Genomic DNA, 21,557 nt, shown 5'->3' with positions numbered 1-21,557 from the left:
GCATAATTTCAACTATTATTGTTAGCCCACTTCCATATATTGTGTAGTTAATTTTGTATCTTCTCAGTGTGCTCACAGGAACCCTTATCCTTCTAGTAGAGTGCATATTGACCCAGGATAACAGATTGCAATTGTCTGAAGAACATCCCGAAAGGAAGCTGTACTTCCATAGAGAGGCTGTCACAGATTTGTGTCATGTCCTGTAGCAAAACTGACAACATAATTCCCTAACAATGCATTGTCTGTTCAAGCCAAGCTTGCAGCTGTGATGAAATTCTTTGCTCTACTCTGTTGCGATACAGCAAGGGATTTTAGTAACATCAGTCAGTCTCTAGTTCTTGCATTCACTCCATTAATGTACAACTGGTGATCATCAGGATCTAGTCAGGAAGGTATCTACCTGTGATCCTAACAGTTGCTTTGAGGGGGAAATCCTTCATTTTTTGCACTCTTCACACAGTGGCTGGGAGGCTGGCTGCCTGGACATTGCACTGCATTCAAATTGTATTCAACCCAGATCCCTCTGAGCAATCCTCAAGCAACGCTCCCAATGGTGGACTGTTTTGGTGGCTTCCTGCAATACAGCCTATGTAAGGGTGCCAATGTATAGCTTTCACCTTCACCAACTCCCCAACTTCCCCATCACTGACCTCACAGCAGACAATCATCCAGGGTGAGGTTAAAAATGAAAAGAACAGGAAATGAAAGCCCAAACTGCTATGTGGAATTCCAGTGCTGTCTTCACAGAGGCAGGCTATTTGACATCCTCTTCACACAGTGTGGAAACAAAGAGCCCTCTATTAATAACTTGCACAGAAGCAGGAGTAGGCCATTCAACCTGTTGAGCCTGCTACTCCATTTAATAAGACCATGGCTGATCAGACACTTCAATGCCTTTTAAATCCACTATCCCCATAATCCTTTAGATTTCTGATTAACAACAACATATCAATCTCTACTTTAAGCATTCTCAATAGCGTTGCTTTCACAGCCCTCTGTGTTAAGGAATTCCAAAGATTCACACCCTTGTTGTATAAAGAAATTTCTTCTTTTCACTCCTCAGGGGCATCCCCTAACTTTGAAATTGACCCCCTGGTTTCAGACTCCCGATGAAAGGAAACATCTTACCTGCTTCCATCCTATCTATTTCTTTAGTATTTTGTAAGTTTCAACGAGGTCACCTCTCATTCTTCAAAACTCTAGCAAATATGGGTCTCGTTTACCCAATCTCCCTTCATAAGACAGCCCTGCCATCCTTGGAACAAGTCTTGCTGCACGCCCTCGGTGGCAATACTATTCTTTCTGAGATATATTTACAACAGAGTATAATTGGGAATCTGATCTAGTTGTTAGCTTCATTTGTGAACATGTGAAGTACATTTTACAAGCAGCAAAAACACCCAGCATATGTATAAAAATGTTTTCAATGCACATTTTATCAAGTTCACCGAACATGTACAAGGTATGTAGCACTGAAGAAAGTGAATACATAAATGTCTTGATACAGTGAACTGAGACTGACTTGCAATGTTTTCCTCTAGATGCTGAATATTTCACTTGGAATCTGATAATTTGTTTTTCTTTCCTCCAGTGACTGGAGACGAACGCGAAGTGTGTTGTGACAGTTAATTTGTCAATTGGCCTGAATCCCCAACATAAAATATCTGTTTCTGAATCAGTACCACTGACTCTTATGAAAGAAATCAGTGTTACTTGCTCTCCCACCTTTTTCATTTAGAACGCTGGATATAATGCAGGGGTGACCCTTCATTTTCCATCTGTAATATTTTTCAGCATGCCTTCCTGTTGGTGAAGACTCTGCATTCAGAGTGCCGAGTGGAAACTTTAACCTGTTTGATAATGACATTTCAAAAGCAGTTCATGAACTATGCATGCCCTTCTTCTTTGAGAGTATTAACATGCCATCTAGTGGAATATTGAGGGTGCAGGCCAGTAAATTGAAGACAGCCTGAGAAATTATGACACAGAAGGCATCCTTGATGGTTTGGCTCAAAGATAGTACTCGTGTTTCTGAGTCAGAAAGCTTTGAGTCCAAGATCCACTCCAGGGATTTCAGCACTTAATCTAATTTCAAGATTAAGGAGTACTGCATTATCGGAGGGGTTAGCTTTTAATTCAGACATGAGACAGATGACTGGTTACTCTGCATTTGGCTGTGTTAACCATAGACTCCCTACATTGCAGAAGGAGGCTGATCAGCCCACTGAGACTGCACCAAATCTCTGTAAAAGCATACTATCCAAGACCAGCACCTCCCATGCACCTCGTCCACCAGCTCCACAACCCCCTTCCCCACACCCCCTTAACCCTACTCATTTACCATGGCTAATCCACCTAACCTACACACCTTTGGAAACTAAGGGGCAATTTAGCAAGGCCAATCCACCTAACAAGCACAATTTTGGAGTGGGAGGAAAGATAATTGAGAGGTAAATGTTGACGAGAGCAAAAGAACTCCCTTGATCTTCAAATAATATCCTAGGGCCTTTCTAATTGTCCTCCCGCACCTAGTGGTGCACTAAGGCAGACTTTTGTCTGTTTCCATAGCTAGCAATTCCTGGAACAGGTCACTAGCCTGTTGCCAGGTGCTTGTTACTTGAGAGGTTACCACTCCACATTAGCCATGACTGACCAGGAGTGTCTCCCACACGTACCACCAATCTTTGGCATGATTGGAAGGACTTACAGATTGATATTCAACCCTTTTTGACAGCATTATCAATGCACCTTCCTTGGCCATCAAATCCTGGGGTGGGGATTGAATCAGAAGCTTCTGGCTAAAAGGCAGCAATGCTATCCACTGCACATAGGGCCATTACACTCATCTGAACAAGCAGGCATTACTTCAATTTAATATCTCATGTAAAAGATAGCAGGGACGATCTTACCATAAAAACTCTAAGTCCAGGATGGGCATGAAAATGGGAGAGTCTCAGGTCCTTTTTTTGGCCAAATTCAAATCTGCAATCTTATGCACTCAATGCATGAAAAGGTTTCTTGCCTGTAGAGGGATGGGTGGGTCTTATGTCGCCTGAAAGCTGGCTGAGAGCAGTAGAGGGCGCCATTGTGTATGTGCATGTCTCTAGCAGCAGCACAAACTACTATTCAATTTCTGCTGTGCTCAACTTGCCTCCATTGCCTCCACAAAACACACCCAGCTACTGCAGGGGCCCCTGGACTATTGCGAGCCACTCCAAATGCCCAGAACGTTCAGCCCCACAATGCCCCCTACACGGGCCAGGCCCAATCTCCTCTGCGATTGCCCACTCACCCCCCTTGGCCAGCCCCAATTGTCCGCTGCCCTCCACTGATCACAGATACAGAATGGCAGCAAGTGTCCCTCCCCCCACTGAACCCTTGGTACAGAGTGCTCAGTTGGTCCCTCTCTTCCACTGATTGGCTACCCCCAGTCTAGCCCCACACCTCTGGCACTGCCCAGTTCCTGGTTGGCAGTACCAGGGTGCTTGATGGGCACTGCCAGGGTGCCAGGTTGGCTCTAACCAAGGGAAACAGCCCTTGCCCCTGATCTCCCTGGGGGGCTTCAATGGCCTCTGTTCTACCAGAGAGATCGTTACAACTGGTCCCTGTTGCTGCGGAGCAGCAGTGATTCTCATCAGAGAGAACCCCTCCTAGCACAGTCACACAGGCATGTAAGCCTGGATGATTCCATCCTGGGCTCATTAAATCAATGCAAATTCAGTTTTAAATATTAAATTGTTCAACCTCTCACTGGAAATGGGCGTGTGGCTGAACATATTGGGTATCAGTTGCAGGTAAGATCATGAGAGGTGAGAAATGAACCTGATTTCTCAGCTCTCTCACTATCTTATCGGCTTGTCCTGCCCATCAGCTGGTGGGTGCAACTGTAAGAGCACCCTGAGCACCTCCAACTATATAAGACTCCCTCAGTTCAACATGGAAGATTCAACCTGAATTGCACCCAAAAAACTTGACTGAGTCCTGACACAGGACCTATTTATTTGCATCTCTACCCCTGTCTGTGTCTGTTAAGAATCTTACTATGAGGATATATTTTCTATGTACTTCTTAATCAAAATGTACTGTTCTATTTTCTGCTGCTATCACTTAGACAGTCTATCTCAACTATTCTTCCTCCCAGTTTATCATCCCTTCATTTGGTACTGTCATTGTAGGAAAGAGAATAGTCATAGAATTCTTACAGTACAGAATGAGGCCATTTGGCCCATTGAGCCTGCACCAATACCAATCTCATCCTATTGCCATAACCCCACACACTTACCCTGCTAATTCCCCCCAAAACTTGGGTCAATTTAGTATGGCCAGTCAATCTAACCTGCACATCTTTGGACTGCGGGAGGAAACCGGATCACCTGGACGAGACCCACACAGACATGGGGAGATTGTGCAAATTCCACACACACAGTGACCCAAGTCGGGAATCAAACCTGGGCCCCTGGCACTGAAGCAGCAGTGCTAACCAGTGTGCCACTGTGCTGCCCCATGTGGTAGAAATTGGTAACTGTTTATCAAAACTGAGCAGATACCTAAAAGAATTAAATGCCTTTTAAAGGATCCGAGTCACAAACCAAGTCACCTTTTGAGTGGGATAGGTGTTGGGCCTGCTTCACTCAACATCTCCAATGGTCCCAGTATTCACCAACTACATTTTCTTTCATTTTATTTCTCAAAACGCACTGTCCTATGGAGCCATGGGTGGATGGTGCTCTTCTCACTCCATGGGAGATGCTCCTTCCTCATTCACCTCCCATCCCAGAACTTACCTGAAGGTCACAGCTGGTCAAACTGTCAAAAGGCAGCTGACCTACCAAACAGCAAATTAAATCAATGATTCAAAAGGGTCATAAACTCCAGAGTACTGCATTAGATCCATGTTAAACATAAACAAAAGACCCATTATATGGCTTTATCAACAATAAAAAACGCATCAGCTCGGACAGCTCACTGCCAAAATGAAAAACAAAGAGGCCATTTATTAACTGCTGAGAATTTGCTTAAAATACATTTCTTAAAGGCACAGTAGCATTACAAAGTACAAAGGTCCATCAATGCAGCAGTTCAATGAGACAGATTGTAAGGAAGGCAAATGGAATGCTCTCCTTCATTGGCAGAGTTATAGGACATAAAAGTAAGGATATAATGTTGGAATTGTATAAAACTCTGGTGAGGCCACAACTGGAGGATTGGGGGCAGTTCTGGTCATCATATTACAGGAAGGACATAATTGCTCTGGAAAGAATGCAGAGGAGGTTTACAAAAATGTTACTAGGGCTAGAAAAGTGTAGCCACGAGGAAAGATCGGATAGGTTGGGGTTGTTTTTTTTAGAACAAAGAAGGCTAAGGGGTGACTTGCAAGAGGTGTAGACGTGCCTGAGGAGAAGATAGAGTGGACAGAATAAAATTGTTTCTCTTGGTGGAGAATTCTAGAACCAGGAGACATAGATTCAAGAAAAGTGGCAGTAGGGGTAGAGGGGACATGACGAAGAACATGTTTCCAAAAAGGGGGGGTGGGTGTCTGGAATTCACTGCCCAAATTGGCAATGGAGACAGAGACTCTAAACTCTTTAAAAAAACGCCTGGATTGGCATCTTATGTGCTGCAAGCTACAGGGCTATAGACTGGGTGCAGGAAGATGGCATTAGAAAGGGCACCTGGATGTCCTTGGGCTGGCATGAACTAGATGGTCTGAAGGGCCTCCTTCTGCGCTGTAACTTTTCAATGGTTCTGCTATTCTCTGCAGAATATTGCAAAAGCTATCAATCAGATATACTGATGCCCCACACATGATTGTTCAGAACATTTTCCCTTTGAATAAGGCACTACACCATCAGTGCTAACCTTGATCATACTGTTTTGTATGGGTATTTTGTGTGGTTACATTGAGGAAAGCTTATTTCTGCACATTACATAATTTTCATATACATTTCACCTATTATTTGCAAAGAGGACAATGACGCTTCTGTGCTTGTCTTTTCAAAGTGTGAATCATCACTGGATGGACAGCGTGGGAGATGTTGGTGTGTTTTTCGCTGGAATGGAAAGAGAATCCCTGGATCTCCAGAAATGAGAGGTGATCCCCAATGCCACAGGCACGACAGACGTGGTTCAGCATCAGCAGAACAAAATAACTGAAGTGTCTTAAGAAACTGATGAGGCATTAAAATCTTTGCTTTTCTTTCACATGTTACTCCACAGCATTTGAAGGTGATACCTGTAAGGTTACAGTTATCTTTCTTTTATGTAAGCTATTTATTTCCTGCTTTTTTTTAGTTTAAAGATTTCATTTTTAATAAATCACATTTAAGGTAACATCTATATAAATTGCCCAGTGAAATAATCTACTGTTGCTTGTTGCTCTTTTGGATCACTGCTAATGAGCACAAGGATAATTCTGTTGTTAAAAATGCGTGACTGGATTATTCTCAGTTGAAGTATTATCTAAACAGTTACTGGGTACACTGCAAGTCTATGTATAATCAATGGTAATAACACATTATTATTGCAATAATGGACCTCATGGTCTCATGGCATGAAAGTTATGTAAAGTTGAAGTCCTATATCACAGATACAATTGCTGCCAATGTTAATTGACTATTGCCTTCATTGGGATTAAACATCTTCAAGTCATACTTCCAATCTTCATTTTAGAAGTCAATATTTGATAGAACCAAAATATAGCAGTGTGTTTCAAGCTGTACATGGCTTCAGATTCCAGTAACTTTTGTTAACTGCTCAAACTTCATTTTTGTGTTTTGTGGCACTGCTGCCTCACAGTGCTAGGGACCCAGTTCGGTTCCTGGCTTTGGTCATTGTCTGTGTGGAGTCTGCACATTCTCCCCATGTTTGCGTGGGTTTCCTCCAGGTGCTCCGGTTTCCTCCCACAGTCCAAAAAAACGTATTGGTTAGGTGCATTGACCATGCTAAATTCTCCCTCAGTGTACCCAAACACGTGCTAGAGTGTGGTGACTAGGGGATTTTCACAGTAACTTCATTGCAGTGTTAATGTAAGTCTGCTTGTGATGCTAATAAATAAATTTAAATAGTGTTCTTTAACACACTTTTATGAGTAATACTAGGTGTTTGGTGAAGTCTGTGTTTAAATTTATCAGACATCAAATGGTGAATTTAAATGTTCATTACAAAGGAAAAAATATACTTTAATTCTTGTGGTGCAAAGTTACATCATCATCACACATTTTCCAAATAATATTTGCATTAATGAAAATATTTAATGTTGGCCCTTTGCACTCTGAGCTCTTAGATGTCCAGTTCTCCACAAAGCATGTGATCATATTGTAATTTTGTAATCACTGTAACTAAGGATTGATATGGATTTCATCCTTTGTCCTCCCAAAGTACTTTTGCTTCAACTAATGTGCAGACACTAGCCCTCAGGCAAGAAAACAGTAGACCGATCAACCTACTTAATACCTGTAGCATAGGAATGGAAAATCTGTAGTCAGAGTTTCTTCAGGGGATTTTTTATTTTAATTAAGTGGTCTGAAATAACCAGCCATTTCTTGGTCATTGCAGTGGCACAGTGGTTAACACTGCTGTCTCACAACACCAGGGACCTGGATTCAATTCCTGCCTCAGATGACTGTGTGGAATTTGTACGTTCTCCCTGTGCCTCTGTGGGTTTCCTCTGGGTGACCCAGTTTTCTCCCACAGTCCAAAGATGTCAGGGGGAATAGTGGGGTAAATGTGTGAAATTATAGGCATAGGACAGAAGGGTAAGCCTGGGTAAGATATTCTGTCAGAGAGTCAGTGCAGACTCAGTGGGCCAAATGGCCTCATTTTGCACTGTAGGGATTCTATGCTCATTGGGAATAACTGAAGCGGCAATGAAGAATTGAGCTAATCCTCTGCCAGCAGGTTTTAAAAAAAATGAATATACCCACTGATCCAAGAGTGACCAATTCTGGGTATCAATTCCAATCAATTCTAAATTTTGTTTTTGCCATTTTAACGTGAACAATTAAAGTACAACAGTAATTAAGCAGTTTTTACTTCAAACATTGTCTTACATATTGAGTAGTTTTAAAATTTTTGGTGTTTTTGCTTCCAAAAAGTGTTGACTTTTCCTGTATCAAATTTGTGAATTCACCTCACCCCAACACACAAAGTCACTACATGTTTCAAGAGTAAAGAATGCTTGCAGTGGAGTAGTTATTGGATTAAACAACAGTGCATTATTTTACTGAATGTATACAAAAAAAGTGCCTGTCAATTATAACTGTGTTGAACATATTGGCTTGACCATGAGATGGAAAGTTTTGATTTCCTGCACTTGCTGGGTTTTATATGCTGATGCTGGTTTAGTAGCCTGTAACCACTAGATGGCACTCACTACATTTGTTCACATTGATTATAAACTATTGCAGTAAAGGAGCAATCAAAATGCTATGGTAGCATGTTTCCGTTTTAATGTAACTGCATCATCTAAATTTCATGGTAGAAAATTATTACATAATTATGGTCCACAGTTAGTCAAATTAGTTTCAATGAATTTTTGATTTCTGTGATACCGTGGTACAAAGTAAGCTACTGACTTGTTGCTGTATAAGGAAAAAAAACAATGCTTTGTGTTTATTCGGTTTAAATAATGTTTATTAAAAAACATAATTATATTAAATACAGACCATATTCTAACAGAATATTCATTTCATTTAAGGAAAAATAATCATATGACTTTTTAGTAACATGAAAGCTTTTTTTTTAAAAGAACAAATGTCCTTTTTAAATTTTATAGAAAGTTTTACCCGTGAAGGCTAGGTTCCTGTTTCAGACCCGCAGAACAAGACATTTCAAAATATGTAGTCTCATACACTAATATTTTTTACATAAGAGCACAAAGTCTGTCAGGATCAAATTGGTCACAGGCAGTTTTTAAATAGTCAAGTGGAGATTCCCTGATTCCTTTCCGAAGTGCCTTTTTTCCTTGGGAACTGTAGTGCAGATTTCTTGGGAATTAAAAAAAAAACTCCCACTCTTTCAGGGAGATGGAAGAATATGTGGCAGGTTAGAGCTGCATCATCTGGGCTGAAGTAAGCCCTCTTTCCCATCCTAAGCTGGCAGCAGAACTCACAGCTCCAGAACAAGGACAGTCCACGCCTACTGCCAGTTGCTCTGAGGTCTCTGATTGATCAGTGTCTCTTGCTCATTCTCTTTCGTTTTTGCTTTCTCTCTTTCTCTCTCTCTCTCACATACATACAGAGTCCACAAGAGCTGCGGGATTCCTCACTTACTCTCAAAGCTATAACAACGCAATTCCCCATTTCTGTCATAGCTGGGCAGCTGAATGCCATATTTATCCACACACCAGCAGACACCTCGCCTTCTCCCTTTAGAAGATCGACACTGTGGTAAAGGGGAAAAATAGTTGCAACATTTAAATAAACCATAATGCCATCTTTTCTTCAAACATAATATAATCATTAATGGCCAAATCAATTGCTACATGCATTAAAAAACCCATATTGTTGACTGTGTGGTGTAGGGATGCCTGGCAGCATTCATATGTTAGCAAAGGTTTGCCTCACGTTTGTGAAGTTTGCATCTTATAAGAACTTTAGCTGTAGCATGGCAGCCATTCTTGTTGAGGTTTTGGCACCATAATATGGGGCGACGTACAATGCTTTTGAGTCAGTAGGCCTGCATCTTAAATTAGCTACCTGACACAGTGTACTGGATTGCTTTAACAGTTTGCAACCGAATTATAGGAACTTGTTCTTGAATGAATTTTTTCTTACACCCTCAGCATGTTTCATTGAGCGCCATTATCTTCGGATATCAACTAACGTGAAAGATATCCACTTCTAACTCTTAAAACAGAAAAGACTGGATATACTCAGCAGGTCTGGCAGCATCTGTGAAGACAGAAACAGAGTTAACGCTTCAGACTTGAGACCTTTCAATAGGTCACAGAACTGAAACGTTAACTCTGTTTTTCTCTCCACAGATGCTGCCAGACCAGCTGAGTACTTTCAGCATTTTCTGTTTTTATTTCAGATTTCCAGTATCCTCAGTGTTTTGCTTTTCCACTTCCTACTGAAATGTTTTGCTGGAAAAATCACAATGCAAGCCTTTGCAATGCAAACATCAAGCTGCTGTCTACAGATAGTTGTTTCATGTTGTAAAGGGTCTGTCTACCATGAATATAATAGCACTCACTACCTGACTGACTGATGCTGCAATTGAATTTTCAGAGGGAATTAGTCTAATTCTTGACATGGCAAAGAATAGAAAACTGCAAAATTTCTCTCCAGAGAGATATTAAGACTAGTCAGCACTTGCTAATCTAAAGAACTAATGTTAACAAGTTTTTTTTGAGTAGTGGCGTTAATTTACCTGCCTCGGTACTCCTTAAGTTGAAAGAAAGATCTATCATGATCCTAAATGAAGGACAGAACAGGTTCAGGAGAGGAAAGGGCCAACTCCTGTCCCAATATTCCCAAATCATTTGTTTTCAGCAACAGTTGCTATTTTAAAAGGTTTCTCCCAAGGACTAGCTATTTAGTTATTTCTGAGTTAAAAACCATTTGGGGTATAAATTATGAACTGCAAAAAGGCAAATCCTATTCTTTCAATGTTCACGGATTTTAAGATCAGCTAAGTAGCAAGTGACAGCTTGCTTAGTCATCTGAAATGGTAGCAGCTTGCATTCCACCCTCCCAGTTAGCCAAAACACTACACATTACTGATACAGGAGAGGTGTGACAGGATCATGCTACCTTGAATTCCACATTCCCAATAGTTCCCCAAAACATGCACAAATTTCAGGTTAGTCCAATGTGTAAATAATAGATGAATGTTGGGTATTATTTCACATTTGTTGGGAGTTGTGCATAAATAATGCCCAACATTCAAGGGTACTAACTATGGGTTAAATCAAATTGATTATGGCACCTTTCCATTTGTCTCCAATATTAAGCCATGAATGAAACAGGGTCCACAGACCCTCCGACTCCATAGCATAGATATTATTGGGAGTTTCTGCATTTTAGTTAGTGCATTATCTGTTTGGTAATCAATATACCTTATGTGTTTGGGATGGAACAACACATTTTTGTTGTTAGACAATTTCAGTGAGTGTGTCCAATGCACAATTAGAAAGGGAAACATCTATGAAGTGGAACAAAGGAAGGAAAGTTATTAACAATGTGACAACACAAACCTGTTTTTTCTTGTAGAAGCCTTTTTTGTCACAATTTGGAATGTATACACCTCTGGGGCTCAGAACGGATACAGCCTTCAGATTATTTAGGATGTCTTCCATTTCTCTCCGACAAGGACCCTGATAAACATATATAGGCAGAAAAGATCTCATGAGCCTTGATACAGAAGAAAAGCTAAACATTAATAAAATCACTAATTCAGAACAAAAGTGTAACTATTTCAAATAAGATTTTATGAATTGAAAATGCAACAACTCAATGCACTAGGATAAAAATCACAATGGTCGCTTCTAGTTAGCCTTATTTATTTCCTGTGTGCAGCATGTCTGCAATGCTGAACACACTGAATGAAAACAGATCAGTATTAGATTGAGTAGAAATGTTGCAGTAGGAATCTTCAGTGAATTTGTGAAGTCACTGCAGAGACCAGAGGGATTCTCACCTCATGGTGCTAAATGGTCCAAGTGCATAACTTGATCTCACAAATTTGGAGGGAATTTAACAGAAGATTAAAATATTTGGAAATGCATATATAGTTGACAAGTGCCCATTACTGCCCACTTACGTATTCGGTGTCATGTTTAATTTCTGAAGAAAAGTTGGTGGTTTCAGTGTTCTCTGCTTCATTGTTTATTTTGTAGAGCTGGGATTTTTTCGATGCCTCTTTCTGCAGTAGCTTATTGTGCTGATGAGTTTTACTCTCTTGCATTCGGTGTGTGTTGGGACTCCACTCATTCCCGGAGTTATTGGCATTCGTTTCTTCCTCGGAACGGTTGGCTTTTTCTAAAAAAAAGTCAAAATGAAAGTCGCGTCATTAAAGAGTTTGGTTCAGACAAAACAATCCTGTGGAGTAAAGGTCTTCTTCAGTGTATAAGCTTTATGATAACTACACTGAAATAGGGGGAACAGGCAAGTGTACAGAATGGTTCGACTGCTTCACCAGTTGATTCCAGCCCTCAGTCTAGCCATGTAGGGCTTTTAAAATGGACTATCGCTCAGCAACAAGCCTTGTAAATGCTCTGCTCCACCAGACGGTGGTGAGCTAACATCGCCACATTGCACACTCCACTGTACCAAATGCCTGCTAACAACTTTACTATGGCCACAGCGGCGCTGCAAACTGTACTTACTCTTATCCCCCATCCCTTTTACAGTAATGAAGAGATTGTGCACCGTCACACTAATAGTATTATGGCTGTAACCAAAGAAAGGGAGATTTTAAACCTTGAAAGCAGCATTGGGTTGTGTGCAGCAACGCTATTCCACGTGTATAAGCAAGTGATTTCTCTCAGAGCAGGCTGCGTTGAAATGCGCCCAAACTGAAAAGTTCGTGCATCGCATGGAATTTGCCTGGTGACTTAAAAGTACATATGAAGCTTTTCCAGACAGAAATTAATTTTTAGAAAGTTACCACCGTCAACTCTGCCGCAAAAGGGCCAAGGCACACCCTCTTCCCCGCCCCCATAAAACATAAAGAGGCAATGTTGCCATTTCACCCAGCAGTGAGGCGACTATTTAAACAGCTCCCAGCCCCCTCCCCCCGGCTCTTGCGAGCGGGTTAAGCCTAGAAACTGAGCATCAGGTAAGATTGAAGTGGCAGCAATGATGCAATCACTGAACCTTGACTCCAGCACACACACACACACACACATTACTGCTTTGAAAGTTCAAGAACACTAACTGATACTAACACTATTGAGAGATTTTTTTTACAAGCCAGCGAAATCTAAAGCAATTCTTTATACAGAGTAAAACAATTCTTTATACAGAGAAAATGTGGTTAACAAAAAAGCCAATGGCTTGCTGGAGATGTGAGATTAAACTATTAAGAGAGTTTACAATTCAGCTGTTTCGGAAGAATACAAAAAGCATGATTCTAGTACCTGGAGCGGTGAGGACGTGGAGTTTCGCCGTCTGGTTAGTGCACAGCCCCCTGCCCTCCAGGAGCGCCTGCAGCGGTCTGCTCTCCCCGGCCCGGGGCAGACAGGTGAAGCCGGCGGCACAGCGCTCCGTGTACACGCCGCACGGCTGCCCCTGCCGGAGGGCGCAGGTCATGCAGCAGCCGCAGCCCGGCTCCCTGACCGGCTGGCAGTCTCCCTGCAGCGGCTTGCACTGAGCCAGCGCCCGGGCGTCGCACGGCTCGCAACGGACCACAGGTCCCAGGGAGGCGGCCAACTTGACACTCGCCGCCGCCACGGCCAGCACACACAGCGCGTACACCATCGCTTGAGTGAACACAGCAGCAGCAAGAGGAGGAGGGGGAGAAGGAGTTGGGGTAGAGGTGGTGGAGGAGGAGGTCACTACTGAGCAAAGAGCTCCTCTCACACACACACAAAATACAGACACAAATCAGAAAGGCAGGGAAGACAGGAGAAAGAACACAAAACAGGTCTGCTGCTCCCACCGAATTTCAAACCGAACTTGCAGCAAAAGTTTCCTTTTTTTGGTTTTAAAAAAAGTGACTTTCTTTTTCAATAAACTTTACCCGCTCGCACTTGCTTCCACTCCGAGAAACCAGGAGCGAATGCAGGTTCTCTTATATCAAGAAAGGAGAGAGCCCGCCCCCTGGAATATGAATAATTCACTCGCCTCCCATTGGATTCTGGCACTTGGTTATTTGCTGATACAGGTTTCGGGGCGGGGCAATTTCTTTGCCCCCCTCTCCAAATCTCCCCTATGAGTGCCACCCCCGGAACACTGAGCAGCAATGCCACTGGCCCCGGGGGAGCAGCCCCACACAGGGGTGGGGGGTGGGGGAGAGGGGTGCTATTTTAATTTATAGGAGTCACATAATGTTTCACTGACTGAGAGATGGTCAGTCTGCAGCAGATTAAACTGTTGCTTTGAACAACGGCGAAAGAATAAAGTGCACACAGTACTTAAGTAAGAGTGACCTGTGCCACCCGGGCTGATGAATGTGCACAAATTGATGATTAAAGTTGACGCTTGTGCCAGTCACTGATGGATGGAGATTGTTCTCAGCCAAGCGGACAGGCTCCTTGTAACTTAGAGTCTGGTTCACCTGAGCCAAATGCAATGCTTGTGCGTCGGTGCCTTTCTATTGTTCAATGTTGAGCAGTCGGAACAGTCTCGGAACTGATGTGTCTCCCTCACAGTGAGAACCAGACCATTCCAGCGTGCTGAGATTCTAATCATGCCACGGATCTCTTACACCTTTCGCCGCACGTTCGCCTGCCTTGCTTTAGGGACATAGGCAAACCCCTTATGCTTTCCGACCACCTCCACCTCCCCCCCCCCCCCCCCACACTCCCACCCTGCTTTAGGGAGATAGGCAAAGCTCATATCCTCTCTCCGCCACCACCCCCCACCCCGCCACTCTCACACACGCACGCACACACAGTTTTCGGGAGATAGGCAAAGCCCATGTGCATTCATTCCGCGCCCCCCCCCCACCCACCCACACACACACAGAGTGAGCAGGGTCGCTGCGAAGCGATCAGCAGCTCTCTTGTTGAGAAGGGAAAACGGGAATCAAACAGTTTCAACTTAGATTCAAGTTTAGTACCACATTTTGAGACTTGTGAACTCTTGGTTTCAGGGCCAGTTTAAGGTGCACTTAGATGTCTGCAACTGAGTTTTGCACATTGTATAAAAAACCTCCCCCCTCCACGCCATTTGGCTTCGAATTCCGTTTTTAAATGTCATTTTATTTAACACGATTTTGTTTTATCCAAACCTGTTTCAGCTCCCTCTCCCAGTATTTTATGGCCAAAAATGGGAATGGGTTTGAAAGGGGGGTGAGGCGTTCGGGGGGGAAGCTCCTCCAAGTGCATTTTGGAGAGAGGGTTGGTTTGGAGTGTGTGTGCTTTAACCCGGGCAGAGCAGCCCCAACCACCGTGGCTGGGATTGTTTAAAGCGTGTCCTAGCAACTGTGCACACCCTGAACTGACTGCTGAATGCAGGGAGGGGGAAGAGGATACAAAGACACTCAGATTGCTCCTGCTTGCTGCCTCCACACTGAACTCTGACTCAGTCTCACCCCTTCCCTTAAAAAAAAGCTGCATCACAAAATAAAGCATCTAGAAAGCAGAATCCAATATTAACGATGCACCATTAAATTTTGTTTCGCTTTTGTTTAAAAAGTGGTTATTTCGGGGGCGTTTTTTTTACACATGTTCGCTCTAAGGACCCTGTACACAGACTGATGAGTAATACACACGGGTCTGGATGGATTATTAGAAATGAATCTGTGGCTTGCTGATTTTATTTTAATAGGAGATTGACTTTCCTGGATTGGTAGTAATTTGAAGTCCCTGTGGAGAGTGGGAGGCGGCTAGGGGAGGGTTTGAGACTGTTTGTTGGGCAGCCGGTGCCGGATTTGGGACATTCATTTTCTCCCTGCCGCCTTGATCCAAAATCCATTGTTCCAGGCAGAGCTCTGCTGTAAACCGGCCAGTGCCGCAATCCGCCACTGCAGCCCCCACCCTCTGCCCCCAGATGAGGGAATAGCATTAGACCGGCTTGAAGATCTCACCTCCCGGCATCTCTGCATTGGAAAGGGGGAAAAAAAACAGACAAGGTCAGAGCTAAACAACGTGCCTCCAAAATATTACCCCTCCCACCATCCCCACCACTCAGCTGTTGATACAAAGCTGAATGGCTGTAATGTGTATGTGACCGATCATTTGGTCAAATCCATCAGCCTTATTTCCACCCCCTTGTTTCACTGATCACTGATTGAAAGGGGGCAGCCTGACGAGAGACCAATGAAGATGTAATCCCCCCCAACCTCTCCCCTCCGCAGAGGCTGCCTGACCTGCCCAGTCTTCCCAGCACACACTGATTTGTATTTTAAAAACAATTCTTACTCATTGACAATTTCAATATTTCAAATATCTGCTTGATTCTCTGATCCTTTGGACGAGGGGGATTCTTGTCCAAAATTGTGTCCATTTATAATTAGAACCCCTCACTATAAATCAGATTCCATTTTCAATAAAGGAGATTGCAATGTTTTGTTAGACTTTCACCAGTGTTTTGGGGATTTGACTCGATGACTCCATCCATGTTTCCATGAAAACCAAAGCGTCTTTCCATTGAATCGCTACAATGCACATCGAGTCTGTACCGACCTCCAAAAAGGCTCAGGCTTATTACCACCCCACCCCCACTCCCCGTTCCCTATAACCCCCGCATTGATCATGCAGGAACTACATTTCCAAATAACCTCATTCCATTGAACGTTAGAGTATGCCCAGGTCAAAATAAGCATTATAACTATGAGTATTAATTTTTATGTCTCTTCCAACTTTCACTAGACATCATTTGCTTTTGTCCACTCGCAGTTCCAAATTACACATCTATCCATCTTCAGCCAGACTCGCTAATACCCTCTCCTCCAGCATCTCAACGTTATCTGGCACTAACTCTCATGTACATGGTGATGATGATAGCTAGCTTTGCCACCAGTCCTGGCTCCACAACGGTTGCTGTATTGTTCATCTGTCTTTCCAACAGCGAGCTGTGGGCAAGGGGGATTTTTGCTCAACTCCAAAGTGGAAAGAAAAAAAACACCCTTTCTCTACCATCGCCAGAAAGTTCAAGCCAGAAGGTTCTTTCCTTTCCAGACGTCGCTGGATTCCGGGGAAGTGCCGGAAGATTGGAAGGTGGCTAATGTTACGCCGTTGTTTAAGAAGGGTGCCAGGCAAAAGGCAGGGAATTATAGGCCGGTTAGTTTAACGTCTGTTGTAGGTAACATGTTAGAATCCGTCATCAAGGAGGAAATAGCGAGGCATCTTGAGGGGAATTGCTTGATAGAGCAGACGCAGCACGGTTTCGTTAAGGGGAAGTCATGTCTGACAAACTTATTGGAGTTGTATGAGGATCTGTCTAGGGCGGTGGATAGAGGAGAGCTGGTGGATGTGGTCTTTCTTGATTTTCAGAAGGCGTTTGACAAGGTACCTCACAAGAGGTTATTGCAGAAGGTAAGGGGGCATGGAGTTGGGGGTAGGTGTTAGCGTGGATAGAGGATTGGTTGTCAAATAGGAGGCAGAGAGTGGGGGTTAATGGGTGCTATTCGGATTGGCGGTTGGTGACTAGTGGAGTGCCCCAGGGGTCGGTGCTGGGGCCTCAGCTATTTACCATTTATATAGATGATCTGGAGGAGGGAACCGAGTGTATGGTGTCGAAATTTGCTGATGACACCAAGATTGGGGGAACGGCAAATTGCGCGGAGGGTGTGGAGAGTCCGCAGAAGGATCTAGATAGGCTGGGCGAATGGGCCAGGAAATGGCAGATGGAATTTAATGTTGGCAAGTGCGAGGTGGTCCACTTTGGTAGGAATAATGGTAGGAAGGACTATTACTTACGAGGCGAAAAACTGCAGCAGGCGACGGTGCAGAGGGACCTTGGGGTCCTTGTGCATGAATCACAAAAACCCAGCCTGCAGGTGCAGCAGGTGGTCAGGAAGGCTAATGGGATGCTGGCCTTCATAGCGAGGGGGATTGAATATAAAAGTAGGGAGGTCTTGCTGCAGCTGTATAGGGCATTGGTGAGGCCGCAGCTGGAGTACTGTGTGCAGTTTTGGTCGCCGTACTTACGCAAGGATATTTTGGCCTTGGAGGGAGTACAGAGGAGGTTTACTAGGCTGATACCAGAGTTGAGGGGGTTGAGCTATGAGGAGAGGCTGAATAAACTAGGCTTGTACTCGTTAGAGTTTAGAAGAATGAGGGGAGATCTCATTGAGACGTATAAGATGATGAATGGGATGGATAGGGTAGAGGTGGAGAGGCTCTTCCCGCTCAGAAAGGACAGTAGGACTAAGGGGCACAGCCTCAAGATAAAGGGGGGACGGTTTAGAACGGAGTTGAGGAGGAACTTCTTCACTCAAAGGGTGGTGAATCTCTGGAATTCTCTGCCCGTTGAGGTGGTGGAGGCTGCCTCGCTAAATATTTTTAAGACACGGGTTGATGGGTTTTTGATAAGCAAGGGGATTAAGGGTTATGGGGAGAGGGTGGGAATGTGGAACTGACAGATCAGCCATGATCTTACTGAATGGCGGGGCAGGCTCGAAGGGCTGGATGGCCTACTCCTGCTCCTATTTCTTATGTTCTTATGTTATGTTCTTATGTTTACTTGGTCAACTCGATCTTAGCAGTGCGTTAACCTGTCATCCAGTAATGATGAGATGCCAACGGCAGGGGGCTGAGGACGGGCACTTTCATTTCAATATGACTGTCCACCATCAACCCTGTCCCACTCTATGACATTGCCACAAAAACAGAAAATGCTGGAAAATCTCAACAGGTCTGACACGTCTGTGGAGAGACAACAGAGCCAACGTTTCGCGTCTAGATGACCATTCGTCAGAGCAGAGATGACATTGCTATCTCCTAGGCTTAACACCTGGACTTCCATCCTTAATGTCCTTGTAAGTTTCATTCAATGACAACCTCTCTTAGCAAAGCCGCCTACCTACCACCATTGCACTTGCTGACAGGATTGCCAGAATCTTTGCTTTCAGAATTCTCCTTCACAAATCCTCCACTGCGCCGCCCCCCACCCCACCCCTGTCTCTGATCTCTGGATTTAATTGCGGGCTAATTCACAAACCAATCGCGTGTTGAATAGGAAACAGGTTGTTGAAATGAAGAAACACACTGACAGCTTGCTCCTGGCAGTCATTTTGTTGCCATGTGTAAGTCGAAGCGATGCTGCGACACTTTGAGGTGCAAAAAAAATCCTCACTTCCAATTGATATTTTGGATGCTATTCCGGGCGTGGACAGAATAGTAACGTTTTAAAAAGTTGAATCAATTACCTTAAGGTTAAAACAGAAATGGCATGACGATCAAAAAGGGGAAACCCATAGATCCTTAGTTCATGGAATTTCTTGTTACGTATTATGTATATGTATCTTTGGTGCATGCCCAATACAAGGTCACACGACTACTGTGTTCCTCGATTTGTTTGAATTCCTCCCACATATAAGAACATAAGAAATAAGAAATAGGAGCAGAAGTAGGCCATCTGGCCCTTCGAGCCTGCCCCGCCATTCAATAAGATCATGGCTGATCTGTCGTGGCTCAGTTCCACTTTCCCGCCCTCTCCCCATAACCCTTAATCCCTTCTCTTATCAAAAACCCATCAACCCGCTTCTTAAAAATATTTAGCGAGGCAGCCTCCACCACTTCAACGGGCAGAGAATTCCAGAGATTCACCAACGAGATATAAAAATACTCAAGGACACGTCTGACCCCCAGTTTTCCCTCCACTTGTAGATCCAACGCTGTTTTTTCAAATAAATAATTATACAAACATACTTGATAAATTCGATGTTATATTGCATTAATTAATCACCCTTACTCTCGCTTAGAGCAAAGCACCCTTATGACTATCATCTACTTACTATTAATTACTATCAAGGTCCGGATATCTACTATAGATGGAATTAGTATCAACTAGGAATCGGGCAGATGGTATCGATCGTGAATTTTGTAATCCGAATTTGATATGGATTTTGAAGTTTTGCACTATTCATTCAGTAAAACCGGAGCTCGAATCTAAATTGTAATCTATACTGTCTGTAACAATACAGAAAAGACAGGTCTTGCTAACTGTTCTGTTACAAATAGATAATGTACCCCTTCCACTTAGTTACAGTGGTACCTGTCTCAGATAAAGTTACAAAAGCAATTTCATTACAGCGCTGGAACCGCACTCGGGTGACCAGCAGAGTGCTCTGTACATAAGTGCTTGATCAGAGCATGTGGAGAATGTTGCTGCAGTGAAGTATACTTTTCAAGCAAAAGTGGGAGAACTCACTGTCTCAATTTTTATTAATATTTTGAACACTTCATATCTCTTGGGAGTTATACTTCATCAGATGTGTTGCGGCAAACAGAGCGGTCTCTTGACGAGTGTCTTACCACCACTGCAACTGAGTCAAATGGGGCCTGTCTGTCACTTCCGCATCACCCTTAATGAAGAGAAAGAGGAAAAAGCTTTGGGACAACAGGCAAATGCTACCTTAAATAGCGGTGCCGTGAGTTAGCTCAGTCTTACAACTGACCCATGTGCTTGGCTTCTTCAAAAGGTCAAATCAAGCCAGACTTTGGAGTTTCAAGGACAATGTCTGCCTTATCCGGGATTTGAATGTGTTTGGCTCTTATATGGTTTAGTATTGCCCATCGTGGTTTTTGTAGCAGTCATCAAATAGTATTACCAAATTTCAAAGTAGTTTATTTTGCAAGAAAGCATTTATGTCCAATGATCTGCAGCTAAAATATTAACCTATACTTTCCACGTATAGATCCTAGCAAATCTGCCACGCACTTTAAATAATGCATTTGCGAGAAAGATTTATTTATGAGACTGTTGAATCAGATGGAGTAAAGTTGCATTCTGATTCGAGCCTGATTTTGTCTTTCAAAAACTAACTTTTTGATTCAATTTGAACATTTTCTACAGAGTAACCCAAAATTCATATTAAAAACTGCGACCCTTCATTTGTTTACGAGTAAATCCGGTTCACTAAATCGGTCTGCTCTGGCCAACCTGTGGCGCCAGATCGACAGCAATGCGAGTGACTGTCCTCCGAAAGTAATGGCCTAACAAGGGCAGTTAGGGATGGGTAATGAATGCTGCAGTGACGCCCACACCCCATGAATTAAAAAGAACACAAACTGCGTTTGTGATATATAAATATTATTTAACTTAAATGTCAGTTTCCCTCCAACACATGAACTTGGCAATGCATGTTAAAAGGCGAACGGGGGTTAGAACTCAAGGGGTAGTTGAGACAACTAGCATGGAGCGAGCTATCTTGGATCTGGTGCTATGTAATGAGGCGGGTAGAATTAGGGACCTTGAGGTGAAGGATCCTCTTGGAGAGAGTGATCATTGTATGGTGGAGTTTCTGGTGCAGATGGAGGAGGAGAAAGTGGGTTCCCGGACACGCGTCCTTTGTTTGAATAGAGGGGAGTATGGTAGGATGAGAGAAGAATTGGCGAATGTGGACTGGGGGAGCGCGTTGGAAGGTAGGTCTGCTGAGGAGCAGTGGAGGATCTTTAAGGAGATCTTTCTTGGTGCTCAGCAGAAATTTATTCCGATGGTTAAAAAGGACAGTAGGAAGAGAGGTAATAAGCCGTGGATAACGAAGGAGGTGAAGGAAAGTGTTAAATTAAAAGCGGAGGAATTTAGAGTAGCTAAGAGCAGTGGGCGAGAAGAGGATTGGGAAAGGTTTAAATGTCAACAAAGATTGACAAAAAAGTTGATAAAGGAGGGTAGAAGAAGCTATGAAGCTGGGCTAGCGCTTAATATAAAAAAGGATAGCAAGAGTTTTTATAAATATATAAAAAGGAAGAGGCTGGCTAGGGTGAACGTTGGTCCCTTAGCGGA

General features: G+C 43.4%; 2 protein-coding genes across 2 annotated transcripts in view; one reads left to right on the top strand and one right to left on the bottom strand.

The window, feature by feature from the left end:
- The window catches only part of igfbp1a (insulin-like growth factor binding protein 1a), a 97,099-nt gene extending 88,437 nt beyond the window's left edge, over positions 1-8,662 (top strand). Inside the window, exon 4 of the mRNA XM_080209205.1 lies at positions 6,001-8,662. Within this exon, the coding sequence (XP_080065331.1) occupies positions 6,001-6,153 (153 nt within the window). The 3' untranslated portion in view covers positions 6,154-8,662. The remainder of the gene's footprint in view (positions 1-6,000) is intronic.
- Positions 8,663-8,667: 5 nt separating this feature from the next.
- igfbp3 (insulin-like growth factor binding protein 3) lies at positions 8,668-13,774 on the bottom strand. The gene is made up of 4 exons (XM_080209212.1): positions 13,082-13,774; positions 11,764-11,981; positions 11,198-11,317; positions 8,668-9,381 (listed from the first exon to the last, which is right to left on the bottom strand). The coding sequence occupies exons 1-4, from the start codon at positions 13,419-13,421 to the stop codon at positions 9,262-9,264; spliced, it is 798 nt and encodes a 265-aa protein (XP_080065338.1). The 5' UTR covers positions 13,422-13,774; the 3' UTR covers positions 8,668-9,261.
- Positions 13,775-21,557: the final 7,783 nt, after the last annotated feature.

The sequence above is a fragment of the Carcharhinus amblyrhynchos genome, chromosome 2 (genome assembly GCF_965287045.1).
Source record: "Carcharhinus amblyrhynchos chromosome 2, sCarAmb.v2.hapA, whole genome shotgun sequence".
Taxonomy (NCBI): Eukaryota; Metazoa; Chordata; class Chondrichthyes; order Carcharhiniformes; family Carcharhinidae; genus Carcharhinus; species Carcharhinus amblyrhynchos.
The sequence above is the reverse complement of the archived record's forward strand: the minus strand, read 5'-3'. Positions and strand labels throughout refer to the sequence as shown.